At 39.9% G+C, this 19,227-nt stretch overlaps 1 protein-coding gene across 1 annotated transcript; it reads right to left on the bottom strand.

Annotated features, from left to right (window-relative positions):
* Positions 1-1,419: 1,419 nt before the first annotated feature.
* LOC118492210 (calphotin-like) lies at positions 1,420-18,358 on the bottom strand. The gene is made up of 2 exons (XM_035990072.1): positions 18,046-18,358; positions 1,420-2,990 (listed from the first exon to the last, which is right to left on the bottom strand). The coding sequence occupies exons 1-2, from the start codon at positions 18,356-18,358 to the stop codon at positions 1,420-1,422; spliced, it is 1,884 nt and encodes a 627-aa protein (XP_035845965.1).
* Positions 18,359-19,227: the final 869 nt, after the last annotated feature.

Here is a 19,227-nt window from a genome sequence, read left to right as displayed (position 1 = left end):
ATAAACGAAATCCACAAGAAACAGCCCCCCACCCCCAATACACACACACACGAGACATATATAACATTTCATAATTGTTAGGGATCAACACACATGATGACAATCAACTACACATGGAATAGTGGTTGTATTTATTATATTAAATTCACTTTATTACTGGTATTCAATGTTCTTGTGATTGGGTTTCATATGACTACTCTGAAAAAATATTCGTTTGTTTTTATTTTATTTTAAAGGGTTTGATTTTTATTTTATAAGCACAAAAAATATTATAAAAACTATTGATTTGACATTTTAACCGACATAGTCAAACTTCAAAATTGTTTCATATGTGATACTTAAATGATTAATCAAACTGAATTAAAGAGACTTATATGGTTAATGAATTGAAAAATATTAAACAGTCGGTGAATTAAATATAAAGATTCCATAATCTTCTAACATATGTTTGTAGAATTCTAATTTTTTTAGAATATAAAGATTCCATAATCTTCTAATTAACATATAATTTTTTTTTAGAATTAGTAGTAACAAGTACATCAAGACAATAGAAGAACTTATTTTTTTTTTTGAAAGATGGAGTATTCATTATAGATTGTTGGATAACCTCTTGATCATAGTTCATAGGACATTTTTAACTTCACAAGACTCTTTATTAAAGTTTGTTTGAGGCCATGTACATAATCAATTATCAATAGAAAACTATTAAACATGCATAATAAACTTGTATATAGATTATCCATGGACTATATGAAGTTTGTCGTTAACTTTTTAGTTGTTTTTTTTCTATATTATATCTTATCATGACTAAGATTTAAATGACCTTATTTATTCGTGACAAGTAAAATCTTAGTCTAGGGGTGTGCGTTGGGTGGAAATTGGACGGAACCTAAATGAATCGAGCCGTATCCTAATCCCTATCCAAAAATTCTAACATAATAAAACCGAAGATGGAATCGATATAAAATGGGTCTGTTTCGATCTTTTTGGGGGTGGATTGATTTTATAATTTGGCCAGGAAAGATGTAGAATTTTTATGCTCGAGATATTTCTTAATAGAGGAACTTGTTTGGTTTATTAATTATCCGGTCAGGTCATGGTAAGTAAATAATATGCGTACGTGATAACATTCATCAATCACATAACATCACATGTTATAGCATAAAGTAAATAACTCAACAAAGCATGTAGTGAGAACGTTGCCATTGAGCTTTCATTAATCACGACCACAATATTGTTTTTACAAGTTTTGTAGTACATCATACATCCAAATGATATCATAGGGTCATATCACCCTCAAAATACAAGTCTAACTACACCTATCATATACAAAAAGTGTGATCTCTCAAAAGTCTTCGTAAGCTGGCTCAATCGTGACTTTCTCACCAAAAAGATTGACCTACATCAAACCAAAAATATCTATGATGATGGCGGAGGAGGAAGAGGAAAATGAGAGAAAAGCAAGCGACACATGTGCAACCAGTCCTCCTTATGTACACGACAGACACGCAACAAATATGCAATCTGCTGCTCAGATGTCAAGAAACGAACGTCTGAATCATGGGAAAACGGACGTGGAGTGTGCGGTGCTACAAAGGGGGTCTGACAGTGACAAGGCGGACGTGGAGCTCTCTCCAACTCCTGAATACGACGGCTCAGGGCGTCCTGCTGTAGCTGCAGCGACGCAAGTATATCCTCCGTAGTGTACCCCACATGATACGGGTGGTACGGATCGGATAATGGCATAACATGGGGCGTAGTCCACAAAAATGGGTCGCCTGATGGTATGAATGATGGTGCAGTATGGGGGAACTGGGACATGAATGGAAATGATGACGGTACAGGTGGAACAGAAACAGGTGGTTGCCTCGATGAACCCTCTCTAGGACGAGGTGGCGGTATGTCCTGGAGGAATGTGATGGGGAGATCAGTGCGATGGACGTCAGTGGTGTGTGGGTGAAACAATGGAATATTAGTGGGTGCAGAAACGGGTGCTCCTGGAGGAGTGACAGGTAGCACAAACGGTGGGTAATCATCATCATCCTCGATCCACCTGTTATGGGTATCAGCATAACGAGGATCTATGTGAGCGGCAAAAGGTGCACGGTCAACCAATACCGGCACGAGATCAGGTAAAGGTGCATCAACAATAGGATCATCCACCAATGGTGGTGCAACAATGGGAAGGTCAGCAATGGGTGGTGCAAGAGTTGGTGCATCATCAAGAACAGGGTCGGGCTCGGGTGCAGGATCAGGAGCAACAACGGGCTCGGGGGCCACGACAGGCTCAGGGTCAACAAGGTCCATATCAAAATCGGCAGGAATGTCAAACAACGGATCAATGGGAGCCACTGGCGCCTCTAAGGGCTGGTCCATATGAATAAACTCGATCTCATGATCAGGATCGAAGTCAAGAGGAAAAACTAGATCAAAATCATCATCGACCTCATGGTCAAACTCAAACTCGTGTGACGGACCAGGTGCAGCTGACATCGCCACGTCGGGGTCGGCGTCAGGAGAGTGATGCTGCACACCCTGGTCGTGCAGGGACGCGGATACCACAGACTCCAACGAGTCTGGGACAGGTGAACCAAGAGGAACCTCCTTTACAGGGGCCTCGGCAATAGGAAGGAAAACATCGGCATCAATCGGAGCCCCACCCTCATAGTCGTCCTCAGGGGGACCCTCCTCGAACAGATTAATGTCGTCATCAGATACGACATTGAGTGGCACATTCACCACAGGGAAAGCAGCAAGCGGAATGGGAGCAGGGATCACCGCAAGAGGGAGATCCCCAGCAGGAATGCCATCAGCAGGCTGTATCTCAACTCCGATGTCTGGCAGAGCGAACGGCTGAAAATCATCGTCGTCCGTGCTCGTCGTATCTGACATGTATACGTCTCCCTCTGATGGTATCTCATCGTCTGACACAACCGCCATGGGGTCCACTGTGTCTAATACTCCTGTGTCTGAAGATGATGGCATGGTGTCTGTATCACAACCACACATATGCACAAATATCAACATGAAATCAAATAAACATATAAGTCACAATAAAACAAACAAGCAATCCTCCTAGTCTCCCTAAACTACCCTCCCAGCCTCTCAGACTGAACTTCCTAGCCTCTCAGACTAACTCCATGGTCTCTAAGACCAACCTCCCAGTCTCTAAGACTAAACATCCCCAATCTCTAAGATTGAACCCTTCAGTCTCTAAGACTGAACCTCCCTCAGCCTCTAAGACTGAACCTTCCCAACCACTAAGGCTGAACTCCCTTAGTCTCTAAGACTGAACCATGAATTTTGAAAAAAAAAATGTATTTGTGCCTTTTTGTTTGTAAAAATGTTTTGTATCCTGGATCTGGATGTTTTAGTGTATGCAATGTAAAAAATGTTTTCGTGAGAGCCCTAGTGATCATAGTCTAAACTCGAGAAAGAATCCTAGTTCTCTATGATCGAAGCTCTGATACCAAGCTGTCATACCCTGGCTTTTGCGGAAGCGTGGGTTTAATTGGTGTGACTTCTTAATACCATAGCACAATCATAACAATGCTATATGAAATTAAAACACATGATAGTCATCCATTCATCAAGTTTAAAGTTACCATAACATCATTGTTTAAAATGTCGACACATAAAAACAAGTTACAAACATGACATAATTAAAACGTGTCCACATGACACCACAAAAGACTTGACTAAAAACATGGTTTAAGACTTGTAACCCGTCCAGGCAAGGGTCACACCTCCTAAACCTGGATGACATCATTATTCTCTACGCAGCTTGACACGATTGCACACTTCGCCAGATCCACTAATTTCCTGAAATACATGTAGTTTGAAAAATCAACAAAAGTTGAGCGAGTTAATGTAAAAGTGAGTATGTATAAACCTTTCATGTATAAAAGTCTCTGGTATGTAGCAATAAGGAAAAAGAGATCACCAATGGGTTGCAAAGCCACTGGTATGTGTGAAAAGGTGCAGGAAAACTCAAACCTAGCAGATTTGTTACCGGGCTTCGGCTGTAAGACACGGTCACCTCTATGGGCCGCCCCGGCCTCACGGGTGTGGGCTCGCTACACCCAAATAGATCTATCACTCTTCTGTCCCTCGGTCCTAACAACGAGGATTAATGGCCTTAAGTGTTGTACCCACCCCTCACATGATCTAGTAGTAGACCCTCCCTACGCTAACCATACCATGTAAATAAATGTTTGTAATATTCGTCGCATGTATTTCACCCCTGAAGTATAAAACTTAAAACAATAAAGAGAAAAGGGGGACATGAACTCACAGAAGTGCGTAGCCTGTAACGTCAACCTCAAACTCGATCTACTGCGCGACGACCTACACGTACTAATGTCTATTAGACGAACGGCCCGTGCCTTGGTGTAGGGTTTAATGTTTTGAGTTGCGCTACCTTGATATTATACTTGTTAAAATAACATTAATTATTTTAACTTAACTTTTGTATTTAGAAAAAAATGAGTAAATTACAAGTTTTGTCCTTTATGTATGTACCAAATTGCAGGCAGTGTCCTTTAACTTCAAAATTGACGGGTTTTGTCCTTAACGTTTCAAAATCTTGCACGTTATGTCCTTTAGGCCAAACCCAGACCCCAGTTAGATTTTTTTGTTAAAATTGGTCATGTGCCTTGCACATGAGGGCACTTTTGTCATTTTGACTCCCAAGGGACTATTGAGTAAATGACTAGTAGCAAGGGGCTAACTATGTAAATGTAAAAAAAATTAAAGGTATAAAATAGAATTTCTCATTTCATCTGCACTTTCTTTCTCTCTCTAACTCTCTCTCTCCCCCTCTCTTCTTTCTCTCTCTCTACAAAACCCATGTAATCTGTTAAGATCAAACTCTAATTAAGGTGTGGTTAGTGATATTGAAGGTGCAAAAATACAGTTAAATCATCTTCAATTGCAGCAAAAAGATATTAGGTTTAGCGGTGATGGAGGATTACGGTGGTGGGTGTGATGCTGATGGTGGGTGAAGGGGTGGGTGCGGCGGTGGTCCGATGGAGGTGTAGTTGGGTGATATTTGCCGGAGTTCACCTTCTCATCGTCCTCAGAACTGTGTGGTGGGTGGTTGATTGTGATGGGTTGGAGGCGACAGTGGGTGAAAGGGTGGGTGCGGCGGCGGTCCGGTGGAGGTGGAGTTGGGTGAATCGCCGGAGTTCACCTTCTCATCGCTCTAATCAATATCATCACAACGTCTCCTTTTAACCTTTTGTATGGTCGTCAATACAAGCAGAGTAGCTCTTGCCAAGCTTGATGCTTTTCCAGCAGCCTCTATGGTTATAATCATCACCAACAAACTTCAAACCATGCGCAATTTTGCTTCCCTTTACCTTGAGCAGACATTAAATTTTCTTTGCAAAAACATAGTTCTGTAGATGTAGAGAGAGAGAAAGAAGAGAGAGGGAGAGAGAGAGAGTTAGAGAGAGAAAGAAAGTGCAGATGAAACTGTTAAATTCTATTTTATATTTTTTTATGTTTTTTACATTTACATAGTTAGCCCCTTATTACTAGTCATTTACTCAATAGTCCTTTGGTAGTTAAAATGACAAAAGTGCCCTCATGTGCAAGGCACATCATGTGCAAGGCACATGACCAATTTTAACAAAAAAATCTAACTGGGTTCGGCCTAAAGGACATAACGTGCAAGATTTTGAAACGTTAAGGACAAAACCCGTCAATTTTGAAGTTAAAGGACACCGCCTGCAATTTGGTACATACATAAAGGTCAAAACTTGTAATTTACTCTAGGAAAAATAGTTAGGCAACTATTTCGTATCCACACTTCTTAGGTATTTTATATGTGTATTTCCTTCCCAAAGATGGGGGTATTTATACATGTACACTTGTATTTCCGAAAAAATATATTTTAAGTCCCACTTAGAAAAATATATATAAATTATTTGTCTAAAACATCTTAATTCAAAATATATATATTTTTCCCAAAAATATTTTATTTTACTCCATAGATGTTCCAAAATAATTTTTTTACCAAAAACATACGTACAAGAGTATTTTTCTAGAAATATTACATAAATCACGTTTTAGCGTTTCGTATTGCAATAAAAATTGCGTAACTTAAATATTTATTTCGTGAGGGTTTTGGTATTATTTTGGAGTCGAAATTTTATGGTATATAATAGTTATATTATTTTATCCTAAAAATAATATATCTAGTTCACAAAATAAACAAACAATCACACAAGAGTTTTATTATAAAATATATATTCTAAATATATATTTATCAAATTTCATTTACGAAAATCAACCTCCGGCACTTAGTATTTTTGTAATAAAAATCATGGCGAAGTTTATTTTGAAAACCAAGTTAAAAATATATTTGTAACACTTGTTAGAAAAATATTTTCTAAGTGTCCAAATTTTAGAAAAATTTCGCCATAGTTTCCTTTTTAAATGGAGGCGTCCATGCTTATTAGCATATCATTTTCTTTTGTAAAATCATTAAGTCGATACTCAATCATCAACATACAACCTCTATTTACTAAACTTGTTGTCACACCCCGATTTCCACGTGTCACCGGTGGGCCCGGTGTGGGGTACAGTGACGTAGTTGGCATCGTCATAGACAATCAACACAATATAATAATGCACAGCGGAAGCAGAATAGATACATTTCAACCTTTAAATAATTTGCAATAATAAATATCACAGTAGTTGAACGGATCCACAGGCGGATCAAATAAAATAAGATAAAAATAGTTCAGCAGATATTTGTCGTCCAAGCTTGCGAGACTATAGTGGACGCTCTTAGGAAACAGCCAGCCTATTTTCGTATAGTACCTGCACTTAACCTTTTGGGAAAAATACGTCAGTTTACACTGGTAAATACAAATCAACTGACTCATTTTGAAAATGATTGAAAATTGATTTAAATGCACAAGGCATAAATATTTTTATTAACTTGGGATAATTATATAATATAAACTCGTGAACGAATTACATGCACTTATATCTCTGGTGGCTCGGGATCTGCTGTCCGGGCTAGAGATTAAATGACACACCACATTAAAGAGTTATACACGTCGGGTGTACGCCTACACCCCGTGCTCTGGTCGTGGCCATCTCGTAAGATAATGCCAAGGATATCCGGGACACGGTCAATAACCCCCCAAAGCCTTTAAGTAAGACAAAACTGTTTAAACGAAGTCGCACAAGCTATTCAAGACTGTACACCTATAAGGCGCAGGACTTGTGCGCCCGATCAAGCGGTATTTTAAATACCGTACCCCAAGCCCGTATAGGGAAAATAAGTCAAAATGTATTTACCTGAGCAAGTATAAGTCACAAATGATAAGTGTTGGTAGCTTTTACCGGGCCTCCTAATCTGGAACAAAGGTTTATAATTAACCTATTAGATTCCTAACGGCCTTTCATTTAAGCCTAAGCTTTGACCGGTTAGTTTTAAGAATGATATGGTTTACGCACGATTAAGCGAAAGACCGGATAGAATGTGATTTAGACCCGACAAGTTTGAATACTTGTATAATATGGGTATACTAAATACATTCTGGATTTTGAAATAAAAATGATATCGTTTGACCCGTTTCGGTCGATTTACGCAAACTAGTTACGTAAACCGAACCGAACGCGAAAAGGGCGATACGGGAAGACCAATGATTCAAATGCAAGTTCCCTGAGATAATATGCTTAAAATATGATATTATATCAGTAAGTTATGTTCTATATTGCCCGGAATAATTTTAAACCCAATTTATGCCTTAGAAGGGCATTTTGGTCATTTAAAAGATAATAAAAGAGTAAAATTAGAAATCTGAGTTTCGGGTCTGGTTCATACAGTAAATATACTTAATATAACATATTATATCGGTAGGGTATGACCCATATACCAAATTTATCATTTAAAACCAAACTATGCACCGTAGGGGTATTTTAGTAATTTCACAAGGGCTACAAGTGCCAAAACTGGAAGTCTGAGTTCATATACTTATACTTACTGTTATTATATGAAAATATGCTAAACATATCAGTAGGTATAGGTCTTATATGTTTAAAACAAGTATAACGCTTACTATGCGCTTAAAACGCTAAATATGCGATTTAAGGGCGTTTTCGGGTTTTCAAATAAAATCTGAGATTTTTATATTTCCAGAATACTTAAAATAATTTATTCATCATATAAAATCAGTAGAAAAAGGTTTCGGGTCAAAAGGAGGTGTAAAACTCATTTTATGGCTAAAACGGTCAAAACCGACATAAGCCGAAATGACTAGGCGATCTAGGATCCGTTCAGCCAAAAATTAATTAAAAATCATCAAAATTCCCAGAATATTATATTACTTCTGTTGGTAAAGAGTTTCGTATCAAAACGTGGCCAGAAACGGGTTCTACGCGAAAAGGACCGTTTATGTGAATTTATAATATAGTTTTACGCTAATGGCCATAACTCACAATCTGGACCACCAACTGATCCGAAATTTTCGGTGCAAGTTCATATATTAGAAATAAAGATTTCTATCCTTTCACTTTTTCAAAAATCCCGTTTTAAATCAAAAAGGGCAAAATAGTCAACTTTATGCATAAATCGGAAACATGCATTCGAATCGGCTAAGCATAGACTCATGACATAAAATTTCCAGAAAGTTTAACTAAAATGCCAATGGTAAAAAATGCTCAAAAATACAGATCTCACACATGCATGTACGGATCCGAACCGATAGTTTACGAAAAAGTCATTTATTAAGACTTTCGGTTCCAATCCGGGTTTACACTAAAGATCGTCGAGTTGATCGTGGTAAAATACATTCTTATATTCATAATAAAGCTTTCTATGAAGATCAAACAGATTGCATGTCATCTATATCATTATTCATGTCATTTTTCACAAAAATCGCTTCTGTTGACTTTTTAGAAATAGGTTTGACTCGACATTTAGCATGCATGTAGTGGGAATCAGAGAGTACCCTTTTGAGGGTTTGTTTCCCATAATATTACCAACATAAATCAGGTTTCAATTCGAGAAATGACTGATTGAAATCCGTTTAATCAGAAAGTCAAAGCTTATGAACACACAGTTTGACTTTTAGCAATAATCAAAGTAATAACGGATTAAAGATTGAATTGAAAGCTTACAAAAGTCCTATAGGTGTTTAATGAACACTAGAAGTCGGCCTTGTTGATCAGATTAGCTCCAGGAAGTCTTGAGAACCTTTGTAAGTCTTGAGAGCTCTTGTTCACAATTGTAAATGCTCAAGAATGGTTGCAAAAACTGATTTAAAGATGAATTCTGATCCTTGGGAGTAGCCCACTGTAGTAATAGCCATGCATGGCATTTGATTGGAGTATTTGGAGGCAAGACAAGCTGTTTGGCACTTAAAATCGGACCCAAATCAGCCATTTTTGCGAATTCAGTCGCTGGCAGACCCACGCGGCCCGCTTGGGCTTTACCAGGCGGGTCGCCTGACCCCTGGTTCAGCCAAACAAGTTTCAGTTTTGGCAGAAATGGTCCCTGAGCTTGTACGCGATGTTTCGGCTACTTTTCTCGACCCGTAAACCCCCAAACTTGGTTTTTAAGAACCTTAGGACATTTACCAACATGGTAATGTCCTCGGATAACTTTGCGCTCAACCGAAAAGCCATGAAATTCGACATTGACGCTTTTAGTCCCTCGAGTACGGTTTTGGCCATAACTTTCTCATACGTTGACGAAACTTCATGAAATTTTTACCACATATTCTAGTGAGTATATTTTAGCTTCTCGAAGCTTCGGGTCTGCCAAAAGTTCACTCAGAGGTATAAATTAAACATGTTGACACTTTTGGCCCCTATAGTTTGTAATTCCTCACTTTTGTGCAATTTCCGCGTCGTATGATCCATGAACCATCCATTTAAGGTTATAATCATTATGTGGGGTTATCATAGAGTCTATTTATCCATTGTTGACACTTTGGACCCTTACGTTCCATAGTTTTCACTGTTTGTCACTTTTAGTCCCTCTAAAGTATATTTTTACATACCGGAACCTTATGACACGTGTCAAGACATTATTGGACGAAATTTTTCGAGGTGTTACATCCTCATCCCCTTAAAAGAAATCTCGACCCCGAGATTTATTCAAACAAATGGGGATATTTTTCTTTCATCGTGGACTCCACTTCCCACGTGTACTCGGGTCCTCTACGGGCATCCCATTTGACCTTAACTGTCACACCCCGATTTCCACGTGTCACCGGTGGGCCCGGTGGGGGAGTATCGTGACGTGGTTGGCAACGTAATAGTCAAACAACACAACATAATGATGCACAGCGGAAGCAAATTAAAATATGATACAACCGAATTTATTTATTGTAATCAAAGTCACAATATCCGGATGTTTATCCACAGTAGGATCGAAACAAAATTATATTTATGGTTCAACAGACTTCAGGCATCTTGAGTTTGCGAGACTTCTAATGATGCTTAGGAGAAATCCCAGCCCATTTCGCTTAGTACCTGCATTTAATCTTTTTGGGAAAATACGTCAGTTTACACTGGTAAATACAATCAACCGACTCATTTTGGAAAATGATTAAAAATTCGGTTTAGATGCACAAGGCATAAACATTTGTTTAACTTGGGAGAATTATTTAATATTATAATCTTGTGAACGAATTACATGTTACTTATGCGTTCAGTAGCCCGGATCTTGTCCGGGTTAAAGATCAATAGACACACCACTTTAAGTGAGTTATACACGGGAGTACGCCTACACCCCGTGCTCAGGTCGTGGCCATCTCGTAAGATGATGCCAGGGATATCCGGGACATGGTCATTAACCCCCCAAAGGCTGTAAAGTAAACAAGACTGTTTAAACGAGCCGATCAAATTATTCAACTACCCACTAAGCGTGGAGATTTGATGCCCGATCAAGCGGTACGCTATGCACCGTAACCCAAGCCCGTATAGGGAAAATAAGTTAAAAGTATTTACCTGATGCAAGTATTAATCACAATAAGCAAAATGCACGTAGCTTTTACTGGTTCTCCTAATCTGGAACGAAGGTTTAACATAACCTATTAGAATACTAACGGGTCTTTATTTAAGCTTAAGCTTAGACCGGTCAGTTTTAACGATACGGTTCGTACGCACGATTAAGCGAAGACCGGATAGAATATGATTTAGACCCGACAAGTTTGATGACTTGTTTAATATGGGTTTATTATTCACATTCTGGATTTTGAGATAAAACCGTTAAGGTTTGACCCGTTTCGGCCAATTTATGTAAACTTGCTACATAAACCGAACCGAACGTGAAATAAGCGTAACGGGTATCCGTAAGAGCCATATACAGGTTTCCTAGGTTAATATGCTTCAAATATGTTGTAACATCAGTAGGATGTCTTTCATCATGCCCGAGACGAATTTAAACACAAACTATGCCCCGTAGGGGTAGTTTGGTCATTTTAAAGGTTGTAAAAGAGTTTAGATGTTTAACTGAGTTACAGGTCTGATGTAAACAGTAAACATACTCAATTTTAATATGTTATATCAGTAGACTAAAGCATGTATGTGAAACTTATCATTTTTAACCAAACTAGGCCCCGTGGGGGTATTTTGGTAATTTCACATAAGCCGAAAAGCTCAAAACTGAAGTCTGAGTTTATCAACCTTTGTTTACTGTTAAAATATTGTAATTTGCCTCTTATATCAGTAGGTATCAACCTGGGTATGTCCATTATGATTTTGAAACATACTATGCGTTAAAAACGCTTAATTAAGGCGATTAAGGCCATTTCCGGGTTCGATACTTAAATCTGAGATTTTTATATTTCCAGAGGGCTTAAAATAATTTATTTATCATATGTGATCAGTAGCAAAAGGTTTGGAGTTGTTTAGATAAGTAAAACTCATTTTATGGCCCGTAAGGGCAAAACCGAAAATTACCGGGTTAAGCATGCGACTATGAGTTATGCTCAGCCTAAAATTTATTAAAAATCTTTAAAATTCCTAAAATAATATATTACATCAGTGGGTATTAAGTTTGATACCAAAAAGTAGGCTTAACTAGGCTATATGCTAATTACGCCGTTTTATTAACATAAAGCATTAGTTTTGCGATAACGAGCATAACTCTTAATCTACAAGTCAAACTGATGTCAAAATTTGCATGCAAGTTTATATATCAGTATTTAAGGTTTCTACACTTTCACATTTTCATAAATCACGTTTTAAGGTAATAAGGGCATAGTGGTCAACATATGAGCAATTAACGGAAACATGCATATTAATTGAATAACTAATGAACCAAGGTGTATAATCACAGAGGGTTGTTCTAACATGTAACCTTATCCAATTAAAGCTCTGAGGCATTCCTAAAACATGCCTAAACAGGTCAGAACTGAAAGTCAAAGTATAAGTCAAACTATGTGACTTTCGGTTCCGAACCGGGTCTAAACAGGAAATCGTCGGGTTGAACATGTTTAGACATGTTCTTACACTTATTACTAAGTTGTAATAATGGTCCAACAGGTTGTATATGATCTACATTGCTAATTATGCATAAATGGCATTTTTGACTTCCTGTTGACTTTTTAATTAAACGTTTGACCCGACTTTTGACCTGGTTAGAGTGATGATCAGGGGAAACCCTTTTGAGGTTTTATTACCCACATAACAACCATCTTATATCTACTTTTGATTCGGGAATTGACTGAGCCATTATTGACTAATCTTGAAGTCAAACCGTTATTACGACGGTTTGACTTTTAGCTATTAACTAAGCTAAAACTTAATTAAGAAAGGTTAAGGCAACTTACAAGGGTCCTAAGCTTGATTAGAGAACTCTTGAAGGCAGGTTGGAGCTCCAGGAATGCTCAATTTATGCAGATGATGGTGTGAGAATGATTGTTGTGCAACATGCCCTTATATAGTGAGTTTACTCACCATAACATGTTGACAACTAGCTCTATGATCAACCACAACCATCCAACACATGTTCCTAGTGCTCTAGCACAGTTAGGGGTCGCCCAAGAATGAGAATTATCGGCTCAATGGGTTAAAATCGCACAAAACAGGCTGCTGCCCATTTTTTCTGCATCTGATGTCCCCACGCGGCCCGCCTCAAGTTTTGCCAATCTTCACGCGGGTCGCCTGGCCCTTAAAATCTGATTTTTATTTTTTCTTTGATTTCCAACTTGACCCTTGGTTAATTCGAAGGGGTAAACGGGTTTTTAACTTGCAATTTGATCCCGTATTATTTACCTACAAGGGCTCTAGGACTTATACCCACCTTGCCAAGTCCCTGGGCACTTCCGGCTAACCCGAAAAGTCCTAACTTCCAACGTTTACGCTTTAACACTTCGCACACGAATTCGGTCATAACTCTCTCATACGTTAACGAAACTTTACGAAATTTTTATGGTGCATTCCAGAGAGCATAAATAATATTTACAAATCATCGGGTTTGTCAAAAGGTCACTCAGAGGTATAAATTAAACATGTTGACACATTTGGTCCCTGCAGTTTGGAATCTCTCACTTTTAGCTTCGTATGATCCATGATTTATCCGTTTGAAGGTATGAGCATCGTGTAGAGCTAATGTACACTATATTTATTCACAGTTGACATTTAGAATACGTATATTCCCATACTTTCCATGTTTGTCAACTTTAGTCCTTTTATAATATTCTTTCACACGTTTAAACTTTATGACACGTGTCAACACATTATAGGGCGTGAATTTCCGAGGTGTTACATCCTCACCCCCTTAAAATAAATCTCGACCCGAGATTTACTTGAATAAATAAGGGTACTTTTCTTTCATCGTGGATTCAACTTCCCACGTATACTCGGGACCTCTACGGGCATCCCATTTGACCTTTACAATAGGCACGTGCTTCCTCCGAAGCTTCTTCACCTGCCGATCCTCGATCGACAAAGGTTTTTCAACAAATTTCAGGCTCTCGTCTATATGCACATCTGCGTGTGGTATGATTAGTGACTCGTCAGCGGTGCACTTCTTCAGGTTGCAGATGTGGAACACATTGTGAATTCCACTGAGCTCTTCAGGTAAGTTTAGCTTATAGGCAACTGACCCGACACGTTCGATAACCTCGAAAGGTCCTATGTATCTCGGGCTTAGCTTGCCTTTCTTACCAAACCGCATCACCCCCTTCCAGGGTGACACTTTAAGTAGGACTTTGTCACCTACTTCGAAGTGAAAATCCTTACGCCTTGGATCAGCGTAACTCTTCTGCCTATCCCGGGCAGCTTTGAGACGGTCACGAATCTGAACAATCTTATCCGTTGTTTCGAACACTATCTCTGGTCCTGATAACTGGACATCCCCTACTTCCGCCCAACAGACGGGCGATCTACACTTCCTACCATATAATGCCTCGAAGGGCGCAGCCTTAATGCTGGTATGGTAGCTATTGTTGTAGGAGAATTCGATTAGTGGGAGGTTCTTATCCCAACTATCACCCAAATCGATCGCACATGCCCGCAGCATGTCTTCCAACGTCTGAATAGTACGTTCGCTCTGCCCGTCAGTCTGAGGATGATAGGCCGTACTAAAATTTAGACGTGTGCCCAAGGATTGTTGGAAACTTTTCCAAAAATGTGACGTGTATCTCGTATCTCTATCAGAGATAATAGACACGGGTATGCCATGCAAGGCTACAATCTTATCAACGTATAGCTGGGCTAACATATCTGAGCTATAAGTCTCTTTGATGGGTAAGAAATGTGCGGACTTAGTCAGTCTGTCCACTATAACCCATATTGTATCATTTCCCTTCCTTGTCTTGGGTAACTTGGTAATAAAATCCATAGTTACACATTCCCACTTCCACTCGGGAAGTTCAGGCTGCTGTAGCAAGCCTGACGGCTTTTGATGCTCAGCCTTGACTTGCGCACAGGTCAAGCATTTGGCTACATGGGCGGCTACCGACTTTTTCAAGCCTATCCACCAATAATTTGCCTTTAGGTCTTGGTACATTTTATCAGCTCCAGGATGAACGGAATATTTGGAACTATGGGCTTCCTGGAGGATAACATCACGAAGTCCCCCATGAACTGGAACCCATATTCGTCCATTTAATCTTAAAATTCCGTCCTTGCTAAGAGTTAACTGCTCCTCAGTTACTCCTAACTTTTCATTCGGGTAATTGGCTTCCAACACAGCTTCCTTCTGTGCAGCTAACAACCTTTCCATTAGGTTGTTCCTCACTTCTATGCTTTTGGCATTGATTCGGATGGGTTTCACCCTTTCCTTACGACTCAAGGCATCGGCGACTACATTCGCCTTGCCGGGATGGTATCTGATTTCACAATCATAATCATTCAAGGTCTCCATCCAACGGCGTTGCCTCATGTTTAATTCCTTCTGATTAAACAAATGCTGGAGGCTCTTGTGATCAGAATAGATCACAAACTTGATTCCATAAAGATAGTGCCTCCACAATTTCAGCGCGAACACGACGGCACCCAATTCCAAATCATGGGTGGTGTAGTTCTTTTCATGCACCTTTAATTGTCGTGACGCATAGGCAATAACCTTGCCTTTCTGCATAAGCACACACCCCATACCGGTGTGTGAAGCATCGCAGTAAACTACGAATTCTTCAGTGCCTTCAGGTAATGTCAGTACCGGAGCGTTGCTCAACTTTTGCTTCAGAATCTCAAAGGACTCTTGCTGCTTAGGGCCCCAAACGAACTTTTCCTTTTTCTTGGTCAAGGAAGTTAAGGGTGCAGCAATCCGTGAGAAATTTTCTATGAAGCGCCTGTAATATCCTGCCAATCCCAGGAAGCTACGAATCTCTGTAGGCGTCTTCGGCTCTTTCCAATTCATAACCGCTTCAACTTTAGCGGGGTCCACCTGGATACCACGCTCACTGACCACATGTCCAAGGAATTGGACCTCCCGGAGCCAAAATTCACACTTGGAGAATTTGGCATAGAGTTTCTCGTGTTGCAAAAGTTTGAGAATACATCGGAGGTGTTTCTCATGATCGGCTTGGTTCTTAGAGTATATGAGAATGTCGTCGATGAAAACGATGACGAATTTATCCAAATATGGCTTGCAAACGCGATTCATGAGATCCATGAATGCAGCCGGTGCATTAGTGAGCCCAAAAGGCATCACTAAGAACTCGTAATGACCATAACGAGTTCTAAATGCTGTTTTATGCACGTCTCCATCTCTAACCTTCAGCTGATGGTAGCCTGACCTCAAATCGATCTTTGAGAAATAACTTGCTCCCTGCAATTGGTCAAATAGATCATCGATTCTGGGCAAGGGATACTTATTCCTTATTGTGACCTTGTTAAGCTCACGGTAGTCGATGCACAGACGCATCGATCCATCCTTCTTCTTTACGAACAAGACTGGTGCTCCCCAAGGAGACGAACTAGGTTTGATAAAACCTTTGGCTAACAATTCGTCTAGCTGTGTCCTCAATTCTTTCATCTCTGTTGGAGCCAACCTATAGGGTGCCCTGGCAATTGGGGCTGCTCCGGGGATGATATCAATCCTGAATTCCACTTGCCTGTCTGGTGGCAAACCAGGTAGTTCGTCCGGAAAAACTTCTGGGAATTCAGAGATAACAGGGATGTCTTCTATCTTCGGTTTAGGCTCGTCAATAATCACTCGTGCCATATAGATGATACAACCCTTCTTTAGACATTTCGAAGCCTTGAGCATAGTCGCTTGCTCAGGTAGCCCATACTGGGTATCTCCCCGAATGGTAAGTGATTCACCAGACGGAGTCTTTATCACCACTTGTTTCTGATTACAGACAATTTGGGCCTGGTTATGAGATAACCAGTCCATACCCAGAACTATGTCAAAACCAGCCAACTTAAAAGGGAGTAGAGATAGAGGAAAAGAATGGTTCTTAATAGACATAACACATCCATCTAACACAGTCGAGACGGGTTCTATGGTACCATCTGCTAACTCTACCTCATAGTTCGCGCTTAAGGTTTTGACAGGTAAATTCAACAATTTGCAAAACTTATGATCTACGAAGGACTTATCTGCGCCTGAATCAAAAAGTACTCTTGCAAAGACATCATTTACAAGGAAGGTACCTGTTATGACATTATCGTCTTGCACAGCCTCTTTCGCGTCCATTTTGAAGACTCTAGCATTAGTCTTCTTAACCTCTTCAGGCTTCTTGTTGTACTTTGGGCAGTTGGTCTTGATGTGCCCCTTTTCATTGCAACGGTAGCACGTTGCGTCTTTTATCTTTTTGCAATCCAGGGTTTTGTGATCCGTGGACTTGCAAATTCCACAAGCAAAGGGTTTTGACTGAGTCTGAGAGTTTGACTCCAGTCTGCACTTTCCATAGTGCTGCTTCTTGCAAATTTTACACTTGGGCTTTTCACCAGAATTATGCCCATCCTTCCTCGACTCCGACCCTTTCTTGTTGTCACCGCTCCCACGGTGCTTCTTGTTTGACTTCCGCGAACCATCGTCTTCACGCTTCCTTTTCTCGGCCTCCTTATTTCTCAGCGATCTCTGCCTGACCGCATCCAGAGTGAGGGATAAGGAAATGTCAGTTACAGACCTGAAGGTAGCTGGCCGAGAAGCTTTTACGCTTGCCTTGATTTCCGGGGCTAAACCTCCGATAAAGCGAGCGATTCTTTTTGGTTCCGGGGTTACCAGGTAAGGAACCAACCGGGACAGCGTATTGAAGCTTGTCAGGTAAGCTTGACAGTCTAGGTTCGTCATCACCAACGATAGAAAGTCAGATTCTATCTTCTCCACCTCATGTTGAGGGCAGTAGTTATCCTTGATTAGGGCGACAAATTGATCCCACGACATATTATACAATGGGATTTTTCCGGTGGCCTCAATCAGAGATCTCCACCATGCTAACGCTTCACCCTTGAAGGATTGTGACACAAACTTAACTACATCCCTTTCAGCGCACCCGCTGATATCTACCACCGTGTCCATCTCGTCCAGCCAAGTCATACAGTCGACGGCCCCCTTTTCCCCAGTAAAATCCCTGGGCTTGCAAGACACGAAGTACTTATAGGTGCAACCCTTGTTACGGGGTTCTTGATGCAGTACTAATTGTTGAGATGGGACACTTTGATGGTTGGTGGACTGACGGTCATCACCATCTTTCTTGGGTCCATTCTTTTTGGGAGGAGGCTTGCTATGAGCCTCAGAATGTGTCTTGGGCTTTGAATGTGGTGCAGAGTGGGTCCTACTTCGAGTACCACTGTATTCCTCATATTGCCTTTCCAAAGCCTGCGTAACAGCGCCGTCTATGATCGCTTTTAATTCAGCACCCGTTAACGTAATCTGGCCGTTCCCATTTTGCTCCACTGGATGGCTATTTATTTCATTTGAGTCAGCCATTTGGATTGAGCTGTTGCAGAAAACAAGGACATTGTTTTATTTGGGAGTTTTTAAGGAATTACCCCTTAGGGTAACTCGTTAACCATGGTAATCAGAGACCATATTTGGTTAACTTATTAATCGTATTAATTTAGGATTTCAATTAAAATTTATCCTAATTGTAAACAATAACAATATATATTAGCACATAAGGCTTAGTCACATGGACAATTTGAATTTTTAAGCTATGATTTCAGAGAATCAAGACTTTTAAGGTTTGAACCAAGTTCTTTACCCTCATCAGACAGGGAGTCATAGCTACCTCTGCCTTATGGCTCATATGGAAGTGAGCTGGGCTCGTAGGCATCATATTACCACGTATGGTAAATTATGACCATCTTAATTGATGCTCTCAACCCATGATTCAGAGATCATACAATTGGGTTTGGAATCTTCTAAAGAATCCTTATATATATAAGAATGACATATGATTTTAACGAATCACTTCTGCCAGGAGTGTTAACATATTTTAAGATGTTAACAGGGATTTGAATCTTTTAAACGGGTCTTACCATCTTGGCCCGGTCTTTCAATTGACTCGAGGGCTAGGTTTCACACTTAAGATTCTTAATTAATATTTAAATAGGCAGATTATTTTCAAAAGGAATGAATATAAATTAATTATGCACATAAGGCAAACGTGAAATTTTTATAACACAAACATTCCATTAATTATACATAGGTTACACACTGCCCTAAACGGGTCTTTTCAAACAACATTTACCCACGCAGGGGTTTAATAGCAACACATGCCCACACAGGGGCCTAATAACATAATAGTCCACGCAGGGACTTACACAATAAAATACCCTCGCAGGGGTTGACAGAAA

This window comes from Helianthus annuus, chromosome 5 (genome assembly GCF_002127325.2).
Source record: "Helianthus annuus cultivar XRQ/B chromosome 5, HanXRQr2.0-SUNRISE, whole genome shotgun sequence".
In the NCBI taxonomy this organism is placed as follows: domain Eukaryota; kingdom Viridiplantae; phylum Streptophyta; class Magnoliopsida; order Asterales; family Asteraceae; genus Helianthus; species Helianthus annuus.
Note: the sequence above shows the minus strand (reverse complement) of the source record. Positions and strands in the feature narration are given on the sequence as shown.

Bases quoted from the DNA above. Each gene is read 5' to 3' on its own strand.
- LOC118492210 (XM_035990072.1), bottom strand. From the start codon at position 18,358: ATGGCTGACTCAAATGAAATAAATAGCCATCCAGTGGAGCAAAATGGG. The intron at 2,991-18,045 runs GTAACAAGGGTT...GTTGTGATACAG, and splicing joins AGTACTGCATCAAGAACCCC to ACACCATGCCATCATCTTCA.